The following is a 26,308-nucleotide window of genomic DNA, read 5'->3' on the forward strand; positions in this document are numbered from 1 at the left end:
GTAAAAATACGACAATGCAAATAGACACTACGCAATTGTTTTTAAATATCGATCAGAAGGGCCCTTGTATGCTCAATATAGTGAATGATGCTCGCACTTTCGTATCATTAATAACACCATCGTCTGTGCATACAGCTCAATCTGAACTAGATCGTCAGGACTGCATGCGTAGTGGGGGTTCCAATGATATTATTAATCGATATCATTCAGTGTGTATGCACTATATAGTTTGCCCACCGGCGAACATAGTTGACTATCGTCTATGATGGTAATCTAGTGTGTACGGGGCTTAATCTGGGCTGCTAATGTACAATGACTTCCTTAGCAAAACATGAAAGACTGATAGCATTATATCTGCATAGGCTATTTGTTTACCCTTCGGAGGGGCCCATTTAACATATATTATTTTCAACTAATTTCTCGAAAACACCCATCGGGGGTTAGCTGCAAATATTAAGTGTCACCAGAATGTATGTTGGAGGGAACGCAGCACAATGTATGTACATCCAGCAGCATTGCAGTGGGTCCCGGGGCTACCTCCATTCTGAGATGCTGCTAACCGCACGGAGCCCTTTTCCCTGTATTTGCAGGTTGATACATGCAACTGAAAGGATTGCATATTACAATGCGATCCTGGGCGGTAACTTCCGCCCAGATCGCATTGCATACACGTTCCAATAATAAACCCGTATTCTCTTATCTCTAATTAAACAGTCCAACCTTGCCATGTTTACATCTCGTCTAACTTATAGAAGAATTTAAATAAATACACATGGCATAAAATAACATAGGCCAACAGAAACAAATGACAATAAGCTGTAAGGCAGCGATAGAAAGACAAAAGAGAGTGGAACACAAACGCCTATGTGCTACAGGTGCAGTGCGCCAATTTATGTGGGACATGTCACAGGATGTTTATTGGCATAGTTCCACTTATCTCCTCCTGCCCATCAATATAATAGGTAGACTATTTCAAGCCGTGTCATTTACTGCAACCATCACCCATTTTCTTACAGACTAATATTGGCAGTAGGGTGGCCAATCCCGGGATCGGGGAAAAACGCCGGGATTCCGGGATTGGCCTGCGCGAATCTAACGTCGGGCAGCGCTGAGACCAGCTCAGACGCTGCCCGGCTTCTCCCAAACACTGGTGCGCTGCTCTGCGGCTGCGTGGTGACCTGATGTCAGAGGTCACGCTGCGCAGCCTGTCTGCAGCTCCGTGCCCGCCCACCGCCGGTACCCGTGCCATCACTGCCGCCCTGCTACTCCGACGTCCGCCTCCAGACCACCGCTGCCCGGCTCCCGCACATCTGCAGGCCTCCAGACCACCGCTGCCCGGCTCCCACACATCTGCCTGCCTCCAGACCACACACGGCCCCCAATCAAAGCCGCCGGGCTCTGAACATCACTGCCCGGCTCCCACTGCAATTGCTGGGGGGGGGGGGGGGGGGGACTAAAGTTCATCATTATATTGACAAACTCAATCCCGGGATTAGGCATTTTTCAATCCCGAATCCTGGGATTGAAAAATAGCCCCGGGATTGGCTTCCCTAATTGGCAGGCATTGCCAAGATCAGAGGGGAAAAAAAAAAAAAAAAAAAAACTAAATTTAAAAAAACACCCACCAAATACAAATAGGTTTTCAATTTAATGTGAGGAATCATTTTATGTAGAAATGAGTCCCAGTGATACTAATTGAATCACCCAAAAACACAGTAGGCAATATAGTAAAATATATAGCTCAGAATGAGCCTTCTGATTGATATATTTTACTATATCACCTAGTGTGTATATTGAATATGTACCCCGTCAGGTCACCGGCGCTGCCATATCAGCATTGAAGTTTAGTGTGTATTGGGCTTTAGACTCCTTTTTCTGTGTTGTATCTGAAATAAAATTCCCAACCACTAAAAACACATGAAGGCAGAATGTAGAGCATTGAAGAGGTTTTAGAAATAAACCTTCACGATAGTTTTAACTTTGTCGTTTTCCATGATAAGGTTTAATCACATAGCCCAACAGAGTATTATTTATTGCACTAAAACTTTGATATTTGTAACTACATTAATATTTTTGCCAACCTGCGCTGGGTCTTGCAGCCAAAAACGGTCCGGACGCGCCTATGTTGTCCGATCTGCACCTTCCCAATGCTGCATGCTGTGGCTAACAAAGTATGCGACCGCGGTATGAGCTGCGCCCTGTGGCAGCAACACTTGGGCTTAAGTGTGAAAATCATCTAATAGCGTTTTTTACACTTGAGTGATTGAAGTGGATTTATAGATGGCTATGTAACTTGCTGGAATGTCTCAAAGTCTTATTATGTCCATAAGCAATACATGGACTTCATTTACTTCATTCTGGGTGTTGGCAAAATGACAGAAAAGCAGATAAAGTTATCTTCTTGGGATTAAACAGGACAAAGTAGATAAAAGTGAGACAGATTTCTGATTTATTAACCTGCCCTGCAGTTACCGGGCCAGTGCTGAATGGGTATTTATTTCGGTACTCTTTACCTAGCACGGCGGCCACGACGTCCATCGCGGTCATCGTGTGTAAAAAATCGCGAGCATCGCATGCACTACAGTAACGGATGCGACGCGACCGACGCGATGCCCGCAATATCCCATAGGGATCAATGTTAAATTTTCAATGCACACGATTTTTCAGTTCAATGCCCGCGATCTTTACATAGGAAACAATGTTAAATGGGCCACAGAGCCCAAATAGCCACCCTTATCAGTGAAATGTCCCCCACAATTTTTAACGACCCCCCACAATCCACGCGAACCCGAAGCGTGGCGAGCGCAGCGAGCCCACGAGGGGTGGCGGTACGCATCCTCCGACCTTTTTATACCCCCACTATCCACGTCGGCGTGGAGTTGAGAATAGAATAGTGTGGCGAGCGCAGCGAGCCACCGAGCCCGAAGCGTGGCGAGCGCAGCGAGGGGACGCGGATACCTTCACAGGTAAACGCGGCCCTACGCGGGCTTCACAGGTATCCGCGTCCCCTCGTGGGGCTCGCCACACTATTCTATTCTCAACTCCACGCCGACAAGGATAGTGGGGGTATGAAAAGGTCGGAGGACGCATACCGCCACCGCTCGCCACGCTTCGGGTTCGCGTGGATCGTGGGGGGGGTCGGTAAAAATTGTGGGGGACATTTCACTGCTAAGGGTGCCTATTTGGGCTCTGTGGCCCATTTAACATTGTTTCCTATGGCTAAATCGCGGGCATTGAGGCATTGAACTGAAAAATCGTGTCCATTGAAAAATTTAACATTGATCCCTATGGGAAATCGCGGGCATCGCGTCAGTCGCGTCGCACCCGTTACTTTAGTGCATACGATGGACGCGATGCCCGCGATGGGCGCTGTCCTAGGTAAAGAGTACCTTTATTTCTATGAACACATTTTGTTTCTAACCAGCTACAATTTTTGGTGTAAACTATACACAACTAACTACAATGTACTAGGTCTATTTATTAAATCAGTATTTTCACTGATGTGGACACTCCCTTTAAATCAGAGGCTTTCACACTTTAACTAGTTAATATAGGAAATAACCGTTTTATAAAATAACTACTGTTAACTCATTAAACTGTAATGTGCATATATTCCGATCCCTGAAGAACAGAAATGATCCAATGAAACATGGGTACTGAGAAACATGACATCAGAATTTGGATGCAACTATTATGAAATCTGTTCTCTGTTCATTTTCACCGAATGTCCCATCAGTAATCTACGGAGCAAATAGTTTGTGCATAGAACGACCTCTTCAGAATAATGCATAGATTTCACGCTTTAATGGTAACAAATATAATGACAGTAAATGTATTCCAGAATTAAATGAACCCGTGCAATTTGCAGTTGGCATATTGCATGCTGTCCTGAATGCTCACTAGTTACGGTTATAAAAAGAAAAAACAAACTCCGTAGAGAATCGCATGGAATGTGCACAGCATCGTCATAGCGATTCCCAATCTGCCTGGTGGCTGAGAAGAGCGACTGCCTAGCGGAGGCACATCCTGCGGTTATAAAAAAGGGGATAGAATATATAGGATTATGTAGGGGTGCATGCATAGATACATGTACAATCAGATAGAGACATTTGTTTAAATTGTCACTCAAGGGGGTATATTCAATGCCGCTGGAGAGCCTTTGACGGCGAGCAGTGCCAATAGCTCGCCGTCACAGAATTCAACGGCTTCCCCTTCACACGCCTTTACCTCGCTGGTTCTTTTCAGCGAGGTGGAAACAGCGAGCGCGCCATCAAACCGATGGGGCTTACCACAAAGTGCAGCTGGCTCGCTGCATTTGTGGTGAGCCTCGCCACTCCGGGGAACCCTCCCCGGAACAATGAATACAGTAAGCGGCCGGTGAGCTATGGGTTAGCAGCTTCACGGCTCCCCCGATCAGGGCATTTAATGCAGGTCTCTGTCTGTTTCTCTCAGCCAATCAGTGATTGGCTGAGAGAGGTCTCAGTCAATCAATGGCTTCCTATTCATCTGTATGGGCTTTTTTTTTTTGTTCCCAAGTTCTCTGCTCCTCACGCCGCTGGCAGCTTCTACTGCCAAGCGCCCTGCTCCCACTGGCACCGAAACAGCTTTCTCGCCCGCCCGGCTCCCTACGCAGCCTCCCCCTGCCTGGCTCTCTATTAGCCGGCATCCCCCGCCCGCTGACTTCCCCTGCAGCTCCCCAGGGACTGCATATGATAAATCCATGGGATTTATCATATGCAAAACTTGGCACATCAAGTGCCTAAACATGCGTCTCCCGGGGAGCTGCAGGGGAAGACAAGTCGGACTAATGTATGGGGGCCTTTAGATTTGGGTGAGTTATTTTGTCTCTGTGCAGGGTAAATACTGACTGCTTTATTCTTACACTGCAACTTAGTTTTCAGTTTGAACACACCCAACCTAAATGTAACTCTCTCTGCACATGTTACATCTGCCCCACCTGCAGTGCACATGATTTTGTCCATTAAATAAAAAGATTGCAAACTAACCTGAATCACCCCTTGTGTGTAAGCAGCACTGCAGGAGGCATTATGGACCTGATTCACTTCTGTTCGCTGCTTAACCTGCCCCAGGACCTTCCACCGTGAGGATCTACAGGGGGCTGACTATAAGTACGATTTGAGCCGATTTCATCCAATCCCGATAGATCGGGCCAAGAAATCGGCCCAAATTGGATGTGTTTGACATACCATCCAAACCAATAAGCGCTCCAGTGCGCACCGGGTCAGATCCTTAGGATTGGACCACCTGCACATTGGATCCATCAGTGGCACATCGTGGGATCTTTTTAGCACCCATGATGTATTGGGTCAGATTCTGTAGGTGTGTGCCAGCAGTGAAGCACCAATAGCACACACCTATGTGCAGCGGTGGACAGTGGCAGGTGCCAGATGGCGAGGCAGGAAGCGGCAGCACAATTTAAAAAAAACCTGCATCGCATGTAAAAATAGAACATCAAGTGCCAAATCATAAGGGGTGTGGTATAGGGCACCGACAGTCAGGATTCCGACTGCCCGTACTCCGACAGCATGGCGAGCGCAAAAAAGCCCCTTGCGGGCACGGTGGCTCACCACGCGAGCCACCTATTCTATTCTCCCTCTATGAGGGTCGTGGACCCCCACGAGGGAAAATAGCGGGTGGCCGTCGGGCACCCAGCTGTCTGCATTTTGACAGTCGGGATCCCAACGTTGTGTACCCATCGTAAGTGAGCCCCTTGGGGTGCTCAAGGGGAATTTGCTCCAAGTCTGAGTTTTCAGGCACCCATACACCAAAGTCTATATGGTCAGTCCCCAGGTCCCACAATTTCTAATGGCAGCCCTGAGTATGAGTGTTCTGTTACTTGGTCTTTGTACTTTTAATAACTTCTCTCCCCTTCTGTTTATGTCAATGAGTTATTCTATAAAATGGTTTCATAACAAAACTATATTAATTTATGTCTGTCAGTGTTGTTTCACTTTATGTGGGCAATCTGCCTCTATTGCTCTATGTGGGCAATCTGCCTGTACTACACTATTCCACTGCTATTTATGCTTATATGAGCGCGCTAAACAGTGTCACACTAAAGGTCCATACACACTGAGCGATTTTCACAGGGGTCAATGACTTTCCATAGCAGAATGCTACGAATAGCCGTCCACCTCGCTGCTCTTCTGGGAAAACCAACCGGCAGCTGCCAGCAATGATACGGGAGAGCGCATCAGCGTTCACAGCTGCCCCGTACACACTGCATGGCTTTTGAGCTGAAAGCTGCTCAAACAACAAAACTGAGTGGCTTTCAGCTCTAAATCGCCCAGTGTGTGTGGGCCTTTAGGGGTAATTTTTATAAAGATTATAAAAATTAAAAAAGAGAGACAATGTTTTGCATAGCAGCCACATTCTGTATATCATTTTCTATGATGTGATAGAGAAATGATAGACATAATCTGAATGCTATGGGCAACATCACCTATTTTAATTCTGAGAAGCTTTAGTAACTGTAAATGTGTGCTCTTGTCTTTTTACTCATCGCCACCCCCTATCCCACTGTATCTTGAACTGTCTCTTTTGCTTGTTTGGCACCGATGTCCATCTGTGCCCCTTTCCTGTAGTGTTTTTTTTCTATTTCCTGTTGTTTCTCTTTTATTATAGGTGGGACCTTTTTTTTTTTTTTTTTTTATAAGCCACACTGGGCCTTATTCTAGTTCACTCTTTCTGACAAAATCCTTCTTAGATGGACAAAACCATGCGCACTGCAGGTGGGGCAGATGTCACTTGTGCAGAGAGAATTAGATTTGGGTGGGGTTTTACTTCAAAGTGAGATCTATATTGCAGTGTAAAAATAAAGCAGCCAGTATTTACCCTGCACAGAAACAAAATAACTCACCCAAATTTAATTCTCTCTGCACATTTTACATCTGCCTCCCTGCAGTGCACATGGTTTTGTCCTTCTAAGAAGGAATTTGTCAGAAAGAGTGAACTAGAATAAGGCCCGCTGTTTCTGTTAAGTGCTACCACTCCTCAGTGCAGCAGTTAACTTAACTGTCCTGTATTTCCAGCTTTTCCTCTCATGCCCTCCCACTGCCCTTTAAAAAAGAGTTTTTATTTGGCAAACAAAAAATAAATATGTTTGTGCACACTAAATATAAATGCTAAACCTAATAATAATAATATTGCATTTCAGAGGTTCTTAGCATAATGATTGCCATTATTATGGGCTTGTCCACCGTGCCCAGGTGACCTCTATTGGACAAGTCCCTAACACTACTATGGGACAAGTCCAGGGCTTGCTGCACTACATGTCCAGGGTGTGCAGTCTAGGGACCCTCCCCCTATGTACTTTCTGCTATCCCTGAGCATGAGCATTAGTCCCCTTACCTGGCAGAAGTGGCCACATATTTGCAGGTCCTGTCGCAGCTACCCGTGGGTGCCCTGCTGCTTGTACCGGAGAGACTGCTCCAGTCCCACGACCAACAGCCAAATTATTAAGTCAAGTAACAGAGACTACACCAATGCACACCAGAAGAGATGCTCCACTACGCCTCTATGCATCCCAGGGGGATGAACGGCCCCATTACAGGCTCCACTTCCCTCCATGGTCGGGGTGCTGGAATTCCCAAGTAAACTGGAACCCAGCCTCTACCGGCCATCTTGGAAGAGGAAGGAAAATAAACCTTTTTTGGTGGCCATATTATAGTGGGCATACCCAGAGTCCCAAGCCTCAGCGGCATTATAATAGGTGGCTGGGTCTCCCAACATATGGAAACTCACCATACAGAGGGGAACCGAGGTAGTTTAAGGTACCCATAACCCGTTCAACTATATACATTTATTTAGAGCTGGTCAGTTCTTGGAAGTGTTGAAAAAAATACATTTCTGATTTAGGAAAAGTGGTCAAAAACTTTGGTTCACACTAGTTTAAGATTGAAACAGCAACCAGCACGGCCAGCCTAAGTCGTCCTGGTGTGTACCTAGCATAAGGGGAGGTGGAATGTTATATCAGTAATACTAATAATTGATGGCCCCTCCTAAACTGGACAACAGGGAGGGGGGGGATTACAGTTTCAGGGGTGAATTTATGAAGCTTGGAGAAGTGTTATCTATCCCCATAAAGAACGTTATGAGCAAGGTGATAATGGTTCAGCCAATCAGCTACAATATGTAAATTGACAGGTAAGAGCTGATTGGCTGAACCATTATCACCTTGCTCATAACGTTCTTTATGGGGATAGATAACACTTCTCCAAGCTTCATAAATTCACCCCTCAGTGAGATTACTCATACAAAAACCATGAATTGGAAGAATCCAATCAGAATTGTGCATGGGTGTGGCCGCCCCGCACAACTGCTTTTCCTATTCCACCAATATAGCTGAAGTTGTAAATGAAAATGAACATTCTCCCCTGTGACCATTTACTACAATTAAAATCACAATTACAGTCATTATTCTGAAATGATTTAGACACAAGGTAAGCGGCTTAAGCAAACACAAACAATGCCACCAGTACCACAATATCTGGACATGCACTCACCCTCACATTCTATGGGAACTTGCTACCAGCCGATTCTGTCTCTTGGGGTTCTTTTCATATTTTACATTCGGAGAAGGGGAGGGGTGCAATCCATTATTCTATTTAGCAGAATCCTGTACAGAGCAGCTTTCAGAGCAACTGCTCAAACAATGTGCAACAGTTATAAGACGCAGGGTCAAGTTTATCTTAAGCAGCATTTGCTTTTACATTCCTCCAGGCAAATTCAGGCGCCACAGGTAGGATAAGTCTCCCAAGCTGTGTGTGTTCTATGCATGTCAGGGAGGAATGGTTGTACAACAATTCTAAATTATTAAAAACAAAATCTGCTGTCCTCAAGAACAAGTACATGCTATAACAGCATTTACTGCATAACTGATAAAAGGTCAACACTAGGGATGTGCCTCCTTATCATTCTCTATCTACGTCACTAGGCACCCATTCATATGTGGAGATACAAACAGCCAGCCATTCGTGCAGCATCGGAAAACAAGCTGCAGTAACTAGTGCCTCAAGCGCTCTTTCAATTAAGATGTTGTGGAAAAGGTTTTAGTGAATCTGACTTTGCACTAGAGACGAGTTGAACGAAATACACAATACAGGAAGAATTGATTTTTGCATGTTCCCATTCTTTCAGGAGGATCACTCTACTCAAAGGAGTGCAACTAATAAAACTGACCTTATATGAAAGTACTGATACCCCTTTCACATCAGCCAAAATTCCCAGGTTGGTCCCTGGAACAACCGTGGACTAGTGCTGGTGTGAATGCATCCAGGGCAAAAATCCAGGGACTGATGCCCCAGGATTTCAACCCTGCTAGCTACCAAGGTTGGTCCAGGGACCTTCCAGGGTTACTTGCTGGTATAAAAGGTGCAGGGACATGTTCTTCCTTCCCGTGTTGACTCTGCTGATGGGCTATGCAGGGCAACTTCCTGTTGTTGTGAATTTCAAGAGACGCTTAAGGCCCATACACACTGGGCGATTTTGAGATGAAAGCGGCTCAGATTTTGTGTTTTGAGCGGCTTTCAGCTCAAAGCCGCACAGTGTGTATGGCCCGGCGATGAGCGGTGATACGCGCTCCTGCATCATTGCCGGAAAAGCCATTCACCTGGTATTACCAGCACATGAGCGACTTTGTGGACGGCTTTGCATAGTGCAGCGCTATGCAAAGCAGTCCGCCCCCCCGCTGACCGCGCCGGGCAGGGGGAAAGCCACTCAGTGTGTATGCACTGAGCGGCTTTCCCCCCAGCGATGACCACTGTCCATACACACTGGGCACAATCACCCAGTGTGTATGGACCTTTAGAGGCGTCACACGGCGTGCAGAAAGATACTGCGCAAGCTCTGTGGTTAGCAATACTACTTAACCCCTGAAAGCCTGAAATGTCCGCATTGGCAATCAGTAATCATTTATTGTAAAGTATCAGATGTAACTTCAGCCCAAACTATCCAGTTACCCACTCACTATAGAGATAACAGCGAACTACTGCCCTTTGCAGTCTCTGACAAGAAACATTATCTCTATTCCTGCCACCATGCATTGCTACAGGACAGCTTGCATTGTGAATGTATCAGATGGCCGACTAAAGTATCAGAAGTTTCATATTGTAGCAGAATTATAGGGAAGATAATACAGAGGAATAGGAATTGTTGTAGTTTACCTCCTTTTCATAAACAATACTGGACAACTAAACCACAAAATGTCACTTTTCAGATGAAGGTAAAAGTAAAGAAGCACATTCAAACTCCATAATACTTAGCTACAACTCCTGCTGACAAGGGGACAGATGTATTAAGCTTTGTAAAGTGATAAGAACACCAGCCAGTCAGCTCCTGTCATTTTTTTCAAACCCAGCCACGAACAAACACAAACGGCGGTGATAAAGTACCAGCCACTTTATCACTTCCCCAGGCTTAATAAACCTGCTCAGAAACCTGAGAAGGGAATCCATTAACCCAACACCACTTATTTGTGTCCATGGGGCATTGCATCAGTGTTTGTTTGTTTATTGACAGTTTCTTATATAGCGCAGCATATTTCATTGCAATTTACAATTGGAAACAATAGTGATAAAACAAACTGGGTAGAAAAACTGACAGAGGTAGGAGGGCCCTGCTCGCAAACTTACAATCTATAGTGTTATAGTTTCCTGAAAGCTGAATGTTTTTATACAAATAAAATGCATTGGGGTAATTAAAGTGAACGCAATGTGCCACCAGGCATCACCGCAATGCCCAGCGGCACACATAATAGCCATATATACAGCAGGGCTGACATTGAAAGTTTTCAGTCAAGCCTCTATGGGTTGCATGAGACATCATATAATTCTGGTGGGCACAATGTGTTCATAGCAAGGGTGTAACTACCATAGGTGCAAGGGGTGCAGCTGCTATGGGGCCCAGAGCTGAAGGGGGCCCATATTTGCTGTCTAAGTATATGTTTTACATACATTTATCACCATCAGTTGCTAAATAGGGGACCCTTACAAAATTTTGCAATGGGGCCCACGATTATCTAGGTACGCCTCTGTGCTTAATAGAATTACCCCCATTAGTACAAATCACATTATGTTGCATGAATGTAGGCCAGTTACAGGGGCCCGATGCTGCGAGCAGAATAGTCCTTTGCAATTCTTAACACCCAAAGCCATCCGAAGAGCTTCCAGTGCCTTCCACACTTACATGAATCTGCCTATTTATGTGATTGAAGTAATCTCAAAAGAGTCTTACTGTAACGGTCCTGTGTGGGTTACACTAACAAACTTTCTCATTTAAACTGGGTACATACCGTGCAATATTTCTTAACGATATGCCTGGTATAAATATCATTAAAAATATTATCGTGCATATCGTCTAGTGAAGCATGTCCAAACTATGGCCCTCCAGCTGTTGTGAAAGTCCCATCATGCCTTGCCACTGTCTTGCTATTAGGAAATGCTAAAACTATGGCAAGGCATGCTGGGATGTGTAGTTTCAACAGCTGGAGGGCCACAGTTTGGACATGCCTGGTCTAGTGTGTACCCATGATCCCCTTTGTCATCTAAAGATGCAGACAAATTTGACATCAACGACTATATATCTTGTCACAAAAAAATATTGTTAACGAGATTGTTTATGATCTTATGCGGTGTCCTAAGACGCAGGTCAGATTACTACTGCAGCAGGAGGAGCCTGCTTGTAATAGACGCCTCCTGCTGCATTACCATACAGCGCTATCACTGCTCCTTCTTTGGAAACGGCAGTGAAAGCACCTCAAACCACATCTGAATCAGGCCCATGCTTGCTCCAAAATTTGCAATAAGCACAGCTTATCAATGTTCTTAAATTGAAACACTGATCATAGTCCACATAACATACTAAGCCAATGTTATCAACTCCAGATGTCCATTTACTCATAGGAGTGACTTATATTTAGTTAGAATGATTAAACACTGCGCTTTAAGTGGTCAAGTCAATAGCAATGCACCACAGCATGGAAACAGCAGCAGCAAAAAAACACCCTGAAAAAAGCTGCTATCCGGTGGCTATCTGAAAGGATGCACATTCGCATTTAGGGCCATTCGCACGGACAAGAATATTCGCAGTGGCTCCGATGGTGGGCGTACGTGCATACGCAAGGTCATTTCTGCACATTATTTATATTATATTCACCCACATCATTCTATGGTCGCCGACCATAGAATGATGTGGGTGAATCCCACTAGGCTGCGAATGGATTTTACTGTGTAACATCCATTTGCAGGCCCTGCGAGGGAATCGCCCTTGTGAATGGGTGACGGCCAGGCCACTATTCGCAAGGCAGGGCGTTTGTGGACTCTCAAGGCTACAAATTCAGCCGCCCAGTGTGTACAGCCCGGCGATGAGTGGTGAGCACTGATCATCTCCGGCCTCCGGTCATCAACTGGTATTATTTAACTGCTATTTATCATTGTAGATAGTGCTGCTGAAATGCAGCACTATTACCTTTTTTCATAAGTGAATAAAAATGTTAGGCTATTGGCAGTGGTGGCTCCAGAGGTGGGGCTGCAGCATAGTCAACATTTAAATAGGGGAGCAACACCAACAACCATCCCAAACTGACTCACTGGCAGTTGGTGTGGCTTGCCTCTGAATTTTGAATGAAACTGCAGCCCCCACTGGCTGTATTTAGCAATAAGTATTTCATCACTTACCACTTGTTGTCATAATTTCAATTCACCAAATGTGAGCTTCTGTTAATCAGCACTCACTCCTGCAGGGTGTTGTAACAATACCGCTTGTCAGCTACAGCATCAATGCTGAATACAATTATAAAAAAGCCGCGGTGAGGGGTACGTTACTAAACATAGCAAAAAAAGACGCTACTTATGCTCACAAATGTCCCTATGCCAGTGGTTCCCAAACTGTGTGCCGTGGCTCCCTGGGGTGCCTCGGGACACTTGCAGGGGTGCCGCAGGCTGGTGTTACAGGACCAATGCAAATAATTTATGGTTAAGTATTTATGGGTAAAACCAGTGTTGGTGGCTGCCAATCATAAAATATGTACAAACAGAAGCAAATCCTGCCATTACTAACACATAACTGAACCTAAGAAGCACGTATAAACACAATCTACTTAATTTTATATTTTTTTTGGGGGGGGGGGGGGGGGCTAGGGGTGCCGTGGACAAATTCTGATACTCTATGGTGCCGTGATTCAAAAAAGAATGGGAACCCCTGCCCTATGCATTTACCTAGGTTAAATTAATACAGGGGCAGGGGGCGTTTTGGCACTCCGGGACTCGGTAAGCTGCTTACCTAGTCAACCACAATCATAGCTTGTAAGCTACATTGGGGCAGGAAGGATGTGAATGTTCAATTATATTCTCTATAAAGCACTGCAAAATATGGGGGATCTTCTGGTTGAATCACAAGGCTGCAAATTCACAGCCTTGCGAGTCCACCAGGTGCCGCCCGCCGAATACCGGTATGGGTACCTCCCCACAATATAAACATCCATTCGCAGGCTGTGGGTGAACACCCACATCATTAGAAGGTCGCAAAACATCGAATGATGTGGAAGGTCCACGCATATCTAAAGGCCCCCACACACAGCCAGTCAGCAATTGGCTGAGAGAGCGCTCAGCAGCCAATCACAGGCCGCCCATTCATTGTATGGGCTTTTTTTTTTATTCATTACTGACAGCTCCCGGCCGGCTCCCCCTGCCCGGCTCTATGCCGCCTGTGTCCCCCGCAGCGTCCCCAGCCCCCCTGCTCCCACCTCTGTAGCCCCCCCCTGCTCCCCGGGTTTTTTACATGTGATAAATCGAGACTATTTATCACATGTAAAAAATGGCACATCAAGTGCCAATCTAATCAAGCTCCCCCGGGGAGCAGCCGGGGAAGCTCAGGGGAAAGTCGGGGGCGACTTGTCCTAAGGACAAGTCGCCCTAGTGTATAGGGGCCTGTAGGGTACTCCCAGGTTAGATATGCTAGGACATTCGGCAGGAAGTGGGAGAGCAGCTGACATCCGGTGATGTCAGCTGCCGCCCCCTGCACCCACGTCACAGGCCGATTACCATGGGAAGGGCCATAATTTTCATGGGAACGCTGGGCATTACCATCTGCGCGACTATCCGCCGCCACCACCCCCCCATGCTCCCCGGCAACAGTCTTGGGTGTGTGAACCCGGGGAATAGTCTGCACTCACCTGGCGTATGCACATGTGCAGAAATGACCCTGCGCATATGCACAACATCGATCCCCCGTGCGAACGAGTGGGGGATCTGAACAGATTACAAGAAGGGCATATTTATACTATATAAATAACTGGTAATAAATAAAGTTTTATAAAAAAAATTCAATAATAATATTAATAATAATATAGAATGCCTTTTAGGAAAAACTATTTAACCGGTCTCCGCTTCTGTACTAAAACAAATCATTGGATATATTAAAAGAAAAGAAAAAAAAACACACACACCTACATAGTGATATACTTGAAAAGAAAAGAATTGTGCATACAGTGACAACCAAGATGCCCAATGACAGTACAGAGTGGGACAGCTGACTGTATAGTGACAGAGCAGGTATGCTGCAGCAAGTGGGTGTCCTTATGAGGTCAGGCAGCATCTCCCTGGTGACCCACGGCAGTGTCAATGCCCTGGTGTGCAACGTGTCACTAAATACACATACGTGTACTTCAGTGATGTATCACCCAATATATCCATTACCCCTCTACCTATTGTAGGTTATTTGCAGATATAGGACAGTAACCTCTGGATAGCAACCTGTGATGGTGCCAGGTCACTGCCCCATCAGCCAGCATGCCGCAGAGAGAGGATGATCGGAGTCGTAGTACCCAGGATCCCCATCACTGCTGTGTAGCCCAAGCGCTGATCGCTAGTGTCTGCTACACAGCACCATAACTAGGCTACTACAAGCCACATCTATGCAGCAGACGCGAGACTTACCCCCTTTCTCCCCTATGGATGGCTGCCATTTAGCCGCTGTGATCACCAGTATGATCCCGATAATGAACCACTCTTTCCTCAGTCTCTCCAGTAGGCCCATCCTGCTGCTCTCTCCCAGCTATGGAATACAATGTGGGAGTTCCGGCCAATGTGACACGTCCCCGGCTGCTACATACATACAGCACGTCCGATCTCCCAGGTAAATAGCGCACACAGAGGTTTGGCACAAGCGATCAATTCATTCCAGCAGCAGCAGGGCAGTGCTAGCACTGAGAGGTGAGGAAGTCTCCCAGAGCGCCGCCATCATTACCACGCAGCCTCGAATAGTGGCGCATGTGATGTGTGAGTTACTCCAGGCTCTCCGCAGCACAGCCTATAGCCGGCGTCATCCAGTAAGAGGCTGGAACGCTGGTGAGATGTGGGTTCTGTGGATGGAACGTTGGGACAATGAGGACAGCCGCTCCTGTATACACACGCACCTATGTCTTCTCACTCAGCGCCCGGCGGCTCCACGTTGTGTGTGTACTCAGTAGGCGTAGCTGTGTGTGATGTGCGCTCTGATAGTGTCCTACTGACGTTACAGAGGGGGGAGGATGCTGGGAACCAGCTGTGTGTATGTTGTCAGTCACACTTCCCTATACCTCTGTCAGCGATCCCCAAGGGCCGCCATGGAACGCAGACAATGACCCGCTGACTTAATCAGGCAGCCTAATACTAAATGTTCTTATTTGAGCAGAGTCCCAAGAACATCGGAGTTCTCAGTCATGCAGTTTCCTGTAATAACAATAAGTGCAGGAGTCCTTCCTATATAGGAGCTAGGGAATATTTTATTTTTTCGAAAGTTTGATTATCACTAAAGATTGTATGCTGAAATAAAACATAGTCTTTGGGAAAGTTCCAGTAGAAATTTGCAGCAAAGGATATGGGCCTTATTCTAGTTCACTCTTTCTGAGAAAATCTTTCTTAGATGGACAAAACCATGTGCACTGCAGGTGGGCAGCTGTAAAATGTGCAGAGAGAATTAGATTTGGGCGAGTTATTTTGTTTCTGTGCAGGGTAAATACTGTCTGCTTTATTTTTACACTGCAATATAGATCTCACTTTGAAGTAAAACCCCACCCAAATCCAATTCTCTCTGCACAAGTAACATCTGCCCCACCTGCAGTGCACATGGTTTTGTCCATCTAAGAAAGATTTTGTCAAAAAGAGTGAACTAGAATAAGGCCCATAGAGCCTAATCCAGTGCTGAAAACCCATGGTAACAGGCTCACTATCGAATGATTTTCACACAAGACACAAGTCACCATAGGCTCCAAGCAGCCAAAGGCTTATACTCGGCGGCTTGAATGAATACAGGCATATGCGTTCCTGCATTTTCCCTGACACTTCCAGAGTTTTTCATAGCACACCCACTAAACGTCCGGTTTCCACCCCCTACTTCCTGACACTCGCCTTGCGAACTGCAAGCATATAGAAATAGCAGGATTACATCGCAGGATGGCTCGCATATGCGTACTGCGAGTCCTATCGTATCGATAACAGGCTGCCATGTGAATTTGCAGCCGTGCGATCAGGTCGGAATTGGGCCCTATAAGGAGAACTTTTGGAATCCTGCACAAAACTACCATCTGTGACACTACTTGGAATAAATATAATAGGGTGCAAGTTTTCAAAAGGTGCGAGTTTATTGCTAAACTCAAAAACGTATTAAATTTGCATATGCAGTTGGCTGCGAGAACATTTAACAAAGGCCAATCTCACATCCAGATGTTTTTTTAAAATCTACAATTCACTTCTTCTTTATACATGTGGGAGAAGTGGTATCAGCACAAGTAATGATGGTAATATCGCTTCTCCTGCCTTAACGACCATTCTTACATCTAACCCACACTTAGAAAAAGCACATTGTTTCCCCAGCACATTGAATGATATTAGGAACCAGATTTACTACTGTTAGTAGAATTCAGAGATCTTGAATCTTTGAAAATATATAAGTAAGCCCCTAAACCATCAGTCAAGGCTTCTATGAGTATTGTATGTCCCTATTGCTATATCTAAGTGCAGGGTGCGGGACCCCAAAAACCAACATAAGCCAGAAAGCCCAGGGCAACACACAAGTGAAAAAACTAACGTAGGATTGTATTAAAGCACAAATCTGGGGAAGGGTGCAGAAATAAATCTGCTGCTTTGAAAGTTCCAATGAGCACAGTGACCTCATCATCCATAAATAAAATACGTTAAGAACTACAACGAGAGCTGGCCAGCCATCTAAACTGATTGATCGGGGAAGAAGGATCCTAGACAGGGAGGTGAACAAGAACCCAAAGGTTACTTGTCAGAGCTACAGCATTCCTCTGTGGAGAGAGGAGAACCTTCCAGAAGGACAACCATCTCTGCAGCAATCCACCAATCAGGCCTGTATGGTAGAGTGGCCAGACAGAAGCCACTCCTTTGTAAAAAAAAAAAAAAAGCACATGGCAGTCCTCCTAGAGTTTTCCAAAATTAACCTGAAGGACTCTCAGATCATGAGAAACAAAATGATCTGGTGTGTTGAGACAAAGATTGAATTCTTTGGAGTGAATGCCAGGCGTCATGTTTGGAGGAAACCAGGCACTTCTCCACACAAGCTCAATACAACCCCTACAGTGAAGCATGCTGGTGGCAGCATCATGCTGTGAGGATGTTTTTCAGCGGCTGGAACTGGGAAACTAGCCAGGATAAAGGGAAAGATACACGCAGCAATGAACAGAGACATCCTGGAGGAAAACCTGCTCCAGAGCACTCATGACCTCAGACTGGAGCAACAGTTCATCTTTCAGCAGGACAACGACCCTAAGCCTGCAGCCAAGATATCAAAGAAGTGGCTTCAGGACAACTCTGTGAATGTCCTTGCATGACCCAGCCAAGGCCAAGACTTGAATCCGATTGAACATCTCTGGATAGATCTAAAAATGGCTGTGCTCTGATGCTTCCCATCCAATCTGATGGAGCTTGAGAGGTGCTGCAAAGAGGAATAGGCAAAACTGCCCCAAAATAGGTGCACCAAGATAAATTTCGGTACTTGTGAGTTATCCGGGCGTCCGATTTTTAAATCGGGTCGGATCGGGACATCGCATCGCATCGCATGCGACCATCGGATGCGATGCGATGCGATGACCCGATTTTTCCATAGGAATCAATGTTAAAATGGACTGAGTCCATTTTAACATGGAATTCAATGGGAAAAAGGGTCCTTTTCATACCCCTACTATCCAAGTGGGCATGGAGTTGGATATAAACCTGTGGCGAGCGTAGCGAGCCACCGTGCCCGAAGCGTGGCGAGCGTAGCGAGCCCCGCGAGGGGACACGGAATACCGTCCCCTCGCGGGGCTCGCTTCGCTCGCCACGCTTCGGGCTCGGTGGCTCGCTACGCTCGCCACAGGTTTATATCCAACTCCATGCCCACTTGGATAGTAGGGGTATGAAAAGGACCCCTTTTTCCATAGGAATCATTTTAACATTGATTCCTATGGAAAAATCGGGTCATCGCATCCGATGGTCGCATGCGATGCGATGCGATGCGATATCGCATCGCATCGCATCTGATTGTATGCCTTAACTTAAGGCATACAATCAAAAAATCGGACGCCCGGATAACTCACAAGTACCTAAATTTCTCCCATTTTGGAACAAGGTTGTAACATAACAAAATGTGGAAAAAGTGAAGTGCTGTGAATACTTTCTAGATGCGCTGTATACCTAAACTAAGAGCTGCTACCTAGAGCAACTCCCATAATGTTTCATGTGACTTGTCAGGACCAGGGCCGGACTGGGACCAAAAATCGGCCCTGGCATTTTTAAGCACACAGGCCCACCAGGAGTAGGCGGGACCATTGCGCGGCGAAGCCGCGTGCCAAAAAGGGGGTGTGGCCTCACTGAAAGGAGGCGTGGCATCACAAAAAGGAGCACTACACATTATGGAACACACCGTTATGCCCATTACACATTATAGAATACACTGTTATGCCCATTACACATTATGGAATGCACTGTTATGCCCATTACACATTATGGAATACACTGCTATGCCCATTACACATTATGGAACACACTGTTATGCCCATTACACATTGCCGCACACTGTATTGCCCAATTCATATTATGACACACAAGTAATGCCACACCTGGCGTGATAGAGAAAGAGATGTAGTTTCACTCCCTGCCAGTATTTCAGAGACACACAATCAGACACTAGATCAGTGATTTTCAACCTTTTTACCTGGCGGCACACTAAATAAGATTTTAAAATTGCCAAGGCACACCATGAGATCGCCACAGGGCAAAACACATTAGCCCCCACAGGAAAAAACCCAAACCTATTGGCCCCCATATTAAAAAACAATCACACTGGTCCCCACAGGTAACACAAATAAAATACATTGGCCCTTTACATGAAGAGACCAGTAAATAACAGTTGAACTGGTGGGGACTGTAGACTGGTTTGGGCATCTCTAGATCTGGGGGCACACTTGAGAACAGCTCAAGGCACACTAGTGTGCCACGGCACAGTGGTTGAAAAACACTGCACTAGGGGCGGGATGTTGTAACATCCGCGCCCATTATCGCCGGACATCGCATTTTTAATAACGGCATATGCTATAACATATGCCGTTATTCATGCAAGGGACAGCTCTTGCGGTAAGAGCTGTCCCTTGCGATGCGGTGCCGGCGCTGGACTTCCGGGTCTGTGACCCGGGAGTCCATCTGCGCATGCGCAGACCCCGGCGCCGGCCGCAGGGCACGCTGGGAGGGATCCGTGACGGATCCCTCAAACAGCGCTGCGGTAAGAAGCCCATAGGCTTCTGCAGGGATTCGCCAGCTTTAGCTGGCGATTCCCTCCGCAGCGCTGACACTGCGGAGGCGCCATATAGCATATAGAAATGCGGTAGAAACCCCGAAAACGGGGTTTTTACCGCATTTCTGCTATATAGCATCCCGCCCTAGATGATTCTGCTCTTATGTATCGCTACCTGTATGAATCAAGGAATTGTCCTGACTGTTACATTGATATGGAGATGGCTAAATGCACAGTATTAAATTGCTGTTTTACCTGGATAATGAGGGATATATTCTGACTAGGTGTTATGGTAAAACACAAGTATTTTATTGTGCACACTAAGTAAATTCACAAGCAGGTATAAATATATGCTAATAAAGCGTTATGCTGTGGATAAGTATCAATGTAACAGTCAGGACAATTCCTTGATTCATACAGGTAGTGATACATAAGGGCAGCGCCAATCCAACTAGATTTGTGTACTTGAAAAGAGGATTGGGGAATCCTGAGTTTGGCAGCGCCCATCATACACAAAGGGTGAGCGCAGTAATCCACTCCTCTGAACTAGATGATTCTGGACTGGCAGGACCATACTAGAAGCTACTCATATATATATATGATAAGATAAGGAGTGTTCCCTGGATATACAGTAGTGGCACATACAGTACTTTATAAGAGCCCTTCACCTGGGAAGCACTGCGATGTCTTTCTCTAACTGGGGCAGCTTCTCCTACTGCAGTTTTTTAGGCCAGGTGGTGATTGGGGAGTGAGACAGCCAGCCCAGGAGCCGCATCAAAACTCCAGTCCCAGCAGCAGTACAGAGGGGAGGTGGTGGCGCTGGCGCCCTGTGTGTCAGTGTCAGTGCGGCAGGGACCGCTGGCAGCAGTAGTCATGTAAGATGACAAATCTGAGCCCTCGTCACCAGGCGTGTGGTGTGATCTGCATCCAATCAGAGGGCTAAAAGTCGCCGCGGCTCAACCAATACGTGATCCTTCTCACCCGAAGCGGCCACGGCTCAGCCAATCGACGCCTGCTCTACTGGCAGCAGTACAAGGTGACGCGCTGTTATGTAGCGAGAGCGTGTGTCTCCCTGAGCTGCAGCCTCACAGCGGCACATAGAGCCAGCAAGGAGGCAGCGGGGCGGGCTCAAGGGCGGCCGCTTCATGGCGTCATGATGCTGCTGCGTCATGGCGCCAATATGCTAATGACACGCACAGGGGCGGGGGGTGCTGGCGCTGCGCTCCGTGAATGAAGCCCAGCTGCTCAGGACTTGAGGCAGCGGGCTCAGCATGGAAAATCGGCCCACTGGGCCATCGGCCCTTCTGGCATTTGCCAGAAGTGCCAGATGGCCAGTCCGGCCCTGGTCAGGACCCACACCGCCTCCTAATGCTAGCTCATTTATGCCTTTAACAACAGACTTACAGTATATACTGGCAGATGCTCAAGCAGTTTAGTGATATCACTCAGGTGCATGAAACTGAGGAGTAATCTTAAGAAAGAAAAAGCACATTGTTTCCCCTAGCACACTGAATGATTTCAGTAACCAGATTTAAAAACTGCTGTTCCCCCATCCCCAAATGCAAGGCCTGCGATAGGTAGTAATAGCAGGATTTTATGACAGGATATCATCATGCATGCATATTGAGAGCTGTACACATGCACATTCTTTTGATTATTGCCTGGCCTGTGAATTCATAGTCGTGTGATCAGGTTGGAATAACACATTAAGTTGGTACAGCTAAAAGGGAAAATGTATTTGGTTACTCACCTTATTTCGTATGAAAAGAACAAAGAAGCAGCGCTGGAGTTACAATGAACACCAATATCAATTTACAATAAAAATACCTTTATATGGAATTCATGCAAAGTTAAAATGACATTTACATACATACATGTAACACAATGATAATAATAAAAAAAAATTGGTCTCACTCTATGGTTGGATCAGGAATCACAAGGGCCACTGCCCATATTGATATCAGTCCGATTGGTAAGTGCACTTAACCATTTGATTCTCTGCCGAATTGTAGAAATGGGGAATTGGGTGGGGGGACGGTTCACTGGTCCTCTCTATTATCACAGAGTTTTGTTGGTGCCGCTGGAGGAATCAGTGGGGGGGATGTCAATTTGGGTCCTTATATTCAGGGCCCTTCTGGAAACCTCAAAAGTGGGTTTGAGCAGTAAAGTCCTCCTGTGTGTGGCTTGTAAATAAAAGTCACTGGTGAAGGTAGTGTTATTCACACTGTGACTTTTGGGGGACCTAAACCTCAAAACAGGTGGCTATGATGGTATTGGCTCACCTGGAGGTAGGTTCTGCTGGTTACCCCGAGTCACTGATGTGTAGGGAGATTGATGTTAGATCTATGGAGGGTCCCAGGAAAGGATCCAGTAGATAAATTAATAATCCCCATCAAATGATAGGCAGATGATGAACTGGAGGGTGGTGGGTGAACCAATCTTATAGAGGCTACACTGACGCGTTTCACCACTAGCTTGTGGATTTTTCAAAGCCACAAGCTAGTGGTGAAACGCGTCAGTTGTAGCCTCTTACCTCTATAAGATTGGATCACCCTCCAGTTCATCATCTGTCTATCGTTTTCTGGGGATTAGCAATTTATCTACTGGATCCTTTCCTGGGACACAGAGCTCCAGGTGAGCCCCGCCATCCTCAGCCACCTGTAGAGACTGTGTCCCTCCATATAAGACTAAAGTGGGCCTACCATCGATCTCCCTACACATCAGTGACTCGGAGTAGCCAGCAGAACCTACCTCCAGGTGAGCCAATACCATCATAGCCACCTGTTTTGAGGTTTAGGTCCCCCAAAAGTCACAGTTTGGAGAATCCACGCTCCTCCTCCCCAAGAGTGTGAATAACACTACCTTCTCCAGTGACTTTTATTTACAAGCCACACACAGGAGGACTTTACTGCTTGGGTACAAACCCACTTTTGAGGTTTCCAGAAGGGCCCTGACTATAAGGACCCAAATTGACATCCCCCGACTGATTCCTCCAGCGGCACCAACAAAACTCCGTGATAATAGAGAGGACCAGTGAACCGTCCCCCCACCCAATTCCCCATTTCTACAATTCGGCAGAGAATCAAATGGTTAAGTGCACTTACCAATCAGACTGATATCAATATGGGCAGTGGCCCTTGGGATTCCTGATCCAACTATAGAGTGAGACCAATTTTTTTTTTATTATCATTGTGTTACATGTATGTATGTAAATGTCATTTTAACTTTGCATGAATTCCATATAAAGATATTTTTATTGTAAAATGATCTTGTTGTTCATTGTAACTCCAGCGCCGCTTCTTTGTTCTTGTCTGTTTGTTCCTTGCGAATACCAACAGGGATTGACTACCCCTGTACCCCAGCAGCTGCTTTGAAAGGACACTTCATACACCAGGCACCTACTCTCTGTTCTCTAGTAGAACAGTTATTTCTATTTGTTTCGTATGAAGAATGGTCTGTATTCTCAGTGTGGGTTCTTGGGAATATTTCAGCTGGGATCATCTACTTCAGCTCCTCATGTGGCTCCTCCTTATATGGGTGGCACAAAAATGCAGCAGGCACTTCTTCCTTTTCCTCCTTAGTCTGCTCCTTGCCACCTGCCTCCTCTTACTCTCAGGTTGGATGACAAAGACCTCCTTCTGGCTGTACTCACCCCCAGCTCTGAGTCTGGATGACATACTGTACTTGTAGCAAACAAAGTAAACTCTCTATAACCAATCCTCTACTTCTTCATTGTCTCTATCAAACTAAGCAACTCGGATAATGTAACTCACATTACTCACAAGTCTTGTGTGGGCTCCACAGGCAGACATATTGGAGGTCATTCAAATTCATTCTGCGCATGTGCATAAACATTTATGCACATGTGCCGCATCTTTATGCGAGCTGGCACGGGGAAATGATTATTTGCCAGCCTGTTCGCACGTAGCAGTGTGGGCATGGGGTAGTGCCCATGGGAATGCTCAATGTTTCCTGGGTGTTCCCATGAAAACGCTAGGCATTCCCATGGTGATTAGATTTGCGAGCACCTTAGAAATGATTCGATGCTCGGCGACTATTGAATGATTCGTCCCCGCACGCAAGCTGCCAATGGGTGTTTATGCAAAACATCCATTTGCATGCGCGCAGGTGAAATCTGCTTGCGTGCGGCAGGCAGGCGTTTGTTTGGACAGCGTTTACTTGACTCGCAAAGGTGCTTTTCACAGCTTTGTGAGTCAATCAGAACGACCTCCATTGTGTGATGTGTCAAAGATGATACTTGGGGCCTTATTCTGATCGGAGCGGCCAAACGTGCGTACGTTCACTATTAACGTACGCTAGCCGTACGCGGCCGTTAGGGTTAAGTCCACCCACAAATCAGCCGCTTGCGTACGGGCAGAAATAACGTAGAAGGGGAGTGGCGTACAAATGAGCGTACGGCAACGTACGCGGACGGCCCAGCCCTTGCACTCCGACAACAGGCGTACAACTGAGCGTACGGCGCCGTTTACGGACGTCTTTCGTCCGTCTTTCCGCGGAGATCTGAGCGTACGCCAGCTTGCACGGACGGCTCCCTATTGTTTTCAATGGAAAACACAGCTTGTCACCGCTCGTGAGAGTGAGCGTACGTCCGTGTACGCTGCCATACCCTTCACATATATGGACCTGCACATCTTGCCTTTCAACTACAATTCTGACAATTGATTAATTAATCTATTTGTTAATCTATTATTGTTTTCTATTAACTCAATTGTCTACCTTAATAAAGACCTAATAAAACAACATTTGAACCCTCATTACATGTATATTTGTTATGTTCTAATGTGGCATTTTAATCACTATCTATGTGTCCCCATATTGCTGTTACTTTTAAATCAAGTTATGTTGGTGTTTCTGTATATGTACTAAATTATGTCCATAATTACTTTGTCCACAATGTGTAACATGTATACCTACCCTGATGTTATGTGTGATGTTTTAATCTAACAACATTAAACATTCATGCATTTTCACTATGTGTTATTTTACTCAAAAACACACACATTCACACATCAATCATTACCCCTCACCTCAAATTACAAGTATAACTTACAGTACACATCTGTATGTACCTACCCTTACAAGCCCTCTAACATATTTCTGATTAAAAACACAGGCAATTTCGAACTGTACATAAACTTTTATTTAGAACAAAAATAATAAGGGGGGGGGGGGATAAAAAAAAATTAAATGCGGGCCTCCAGAAGGCCAAACAGGATCTGGAGGTACAGGAGGGTGAGGACGATCTCCCGCATTAGGGCTGCCACCTCCTCCTGCTGCTGTTCAGTGTCTGTAATGAAGGGATAAAACGAAAAATTAATATATAACATACACAAATGTTTGTTGTATTTGTACATAATAAAAAGTTCAGAGTTATGTGTGAAGGCCACATACATTTAGAAACTACATTGAAGATGGGTCTGCTGTAAACACAGTACTAAAAAATAATATGTTAACACACACATACTGTACATAGTAAATAACATTAATTCAATTACTCCTTCTTGAATGTATGTATGCTGAGACCCAATTGGTAGTTTGGTTTTGGGGGACTGTCCTCTAACCTCACAATTAGGCTGTGCTATTTAAGGGTTATGACATTGTTGTGGCTTAAGCACTCCTTACTATTTTAAATTTAGGACATTGCTGTACAAATTATAGGCCTACAGCTATGTTTGTAAAGCATGCATCCGCATGGCCTCACACACTATTAACAAAACAATCTCTACATTTATGTTGCACATCATGCTGGGAACTGGAGTTACCCAACACCTGGAGCCACATTACTACCACACCACTAATGTCGGATATCTCATTGGATGTACTGTTATGTCAATTATTCAAGGGGTGAGGCATGGCCACACTCAAAAAAACCACCAAGGGGACCCTTGTTCCTGGAGAAGGACAGGACACACCTCATGGTCGCCCTGCAGTGATATGTTGCAACTAATGTTGATGTTGGATACACATATGTGGTTGTTGTGATTGTTTATGTGTAGAAATGTGTAGGTAAACATTAGACACATTATTTACTTACGGCTACTTGAGCCATCCTGGTCGCCGCTGGTTGGCTGTGCGGTGGTTGGGGGGATCAGGAGCAAGGGGGATGGGATGGGAATTTGGATAGAGGTAGTGGGTGTGAGTGGGGATTGGAGAGGTTTGGGGGTGGGTGGTGGAGAGGTGTAGGGGGGTAGGAAATGGGGTGGGGAGGGGGTGGGGGTGGGGGAGGGGGTTGGGGAGGGGGTGGGGGTAGGGGTGTGGGTGGGGGAAGGGGATGGGGAAATTGTGTGGGCCCCAGCTTGAGCCATTGTCTCGGCCTCCTCTTCCTCCTCCTCCTCTTCCTCCTTCTCCTCTTCCTCCTCCTCTTCTTCCTCCTCCTCCTCTTCCTCCTTCTCCTCTTCCTCCTCCTCTTCTTCCTCCTCCTCCTCTTCCTCCTCCAGGGCTGCCTGCTCCTGGGCTGCCTGGTCCCGGGCTGCCTGCTCCCGGGCTTCCATGCGTGCCC

At 46.1% G+C, this 26,308-nt stretch overlaps 1 protein-coding gene across 2 annotated transcripts in view; it reads right to left on the reverse strand.

The window, feature by feature from the left end:
• Nucleotides 1-26,308, reverse strand: part of SLC10A7 (solute carrier family 10 member 7) — a 240,436-nt gene that overhangs the window by 153,208 nt on the left and 60,920 nt on the right. Inside the window, exon 1 of one of the 2 annotated variants that reach the window (XM_083171237.1) lies at nucleotides 14,955-15,537. The exons of the other annotated variant lie outside the window; for it this stretch is intronic. Coding sequence (XP_083027363.1) covers nucleotides 14,955-15,054 — 100 coding nt within the window. The 5' untranslated portion in view covers nucleotides 15,055-15,537. Of the gene's footprint in view, nucleotides 1-14,954; nucleotides 15,538-26,308 lie in introns of those variants that run through there. 2 annotated transcript variants of the gene reach the window in all.

This window comes from Crinia signifera, chromosome 1 (assembly GCF_055691185.1).
Source record: "Crinia signifera chromosome 1, ASM5569118v1, whole genome shotgun sequence".
Lineage (NCBI taxonomy): Eukaryota > Metazoa > Chordata > Amphibia > Anura > Myobatrachidae > Crinia > Crinia signifera.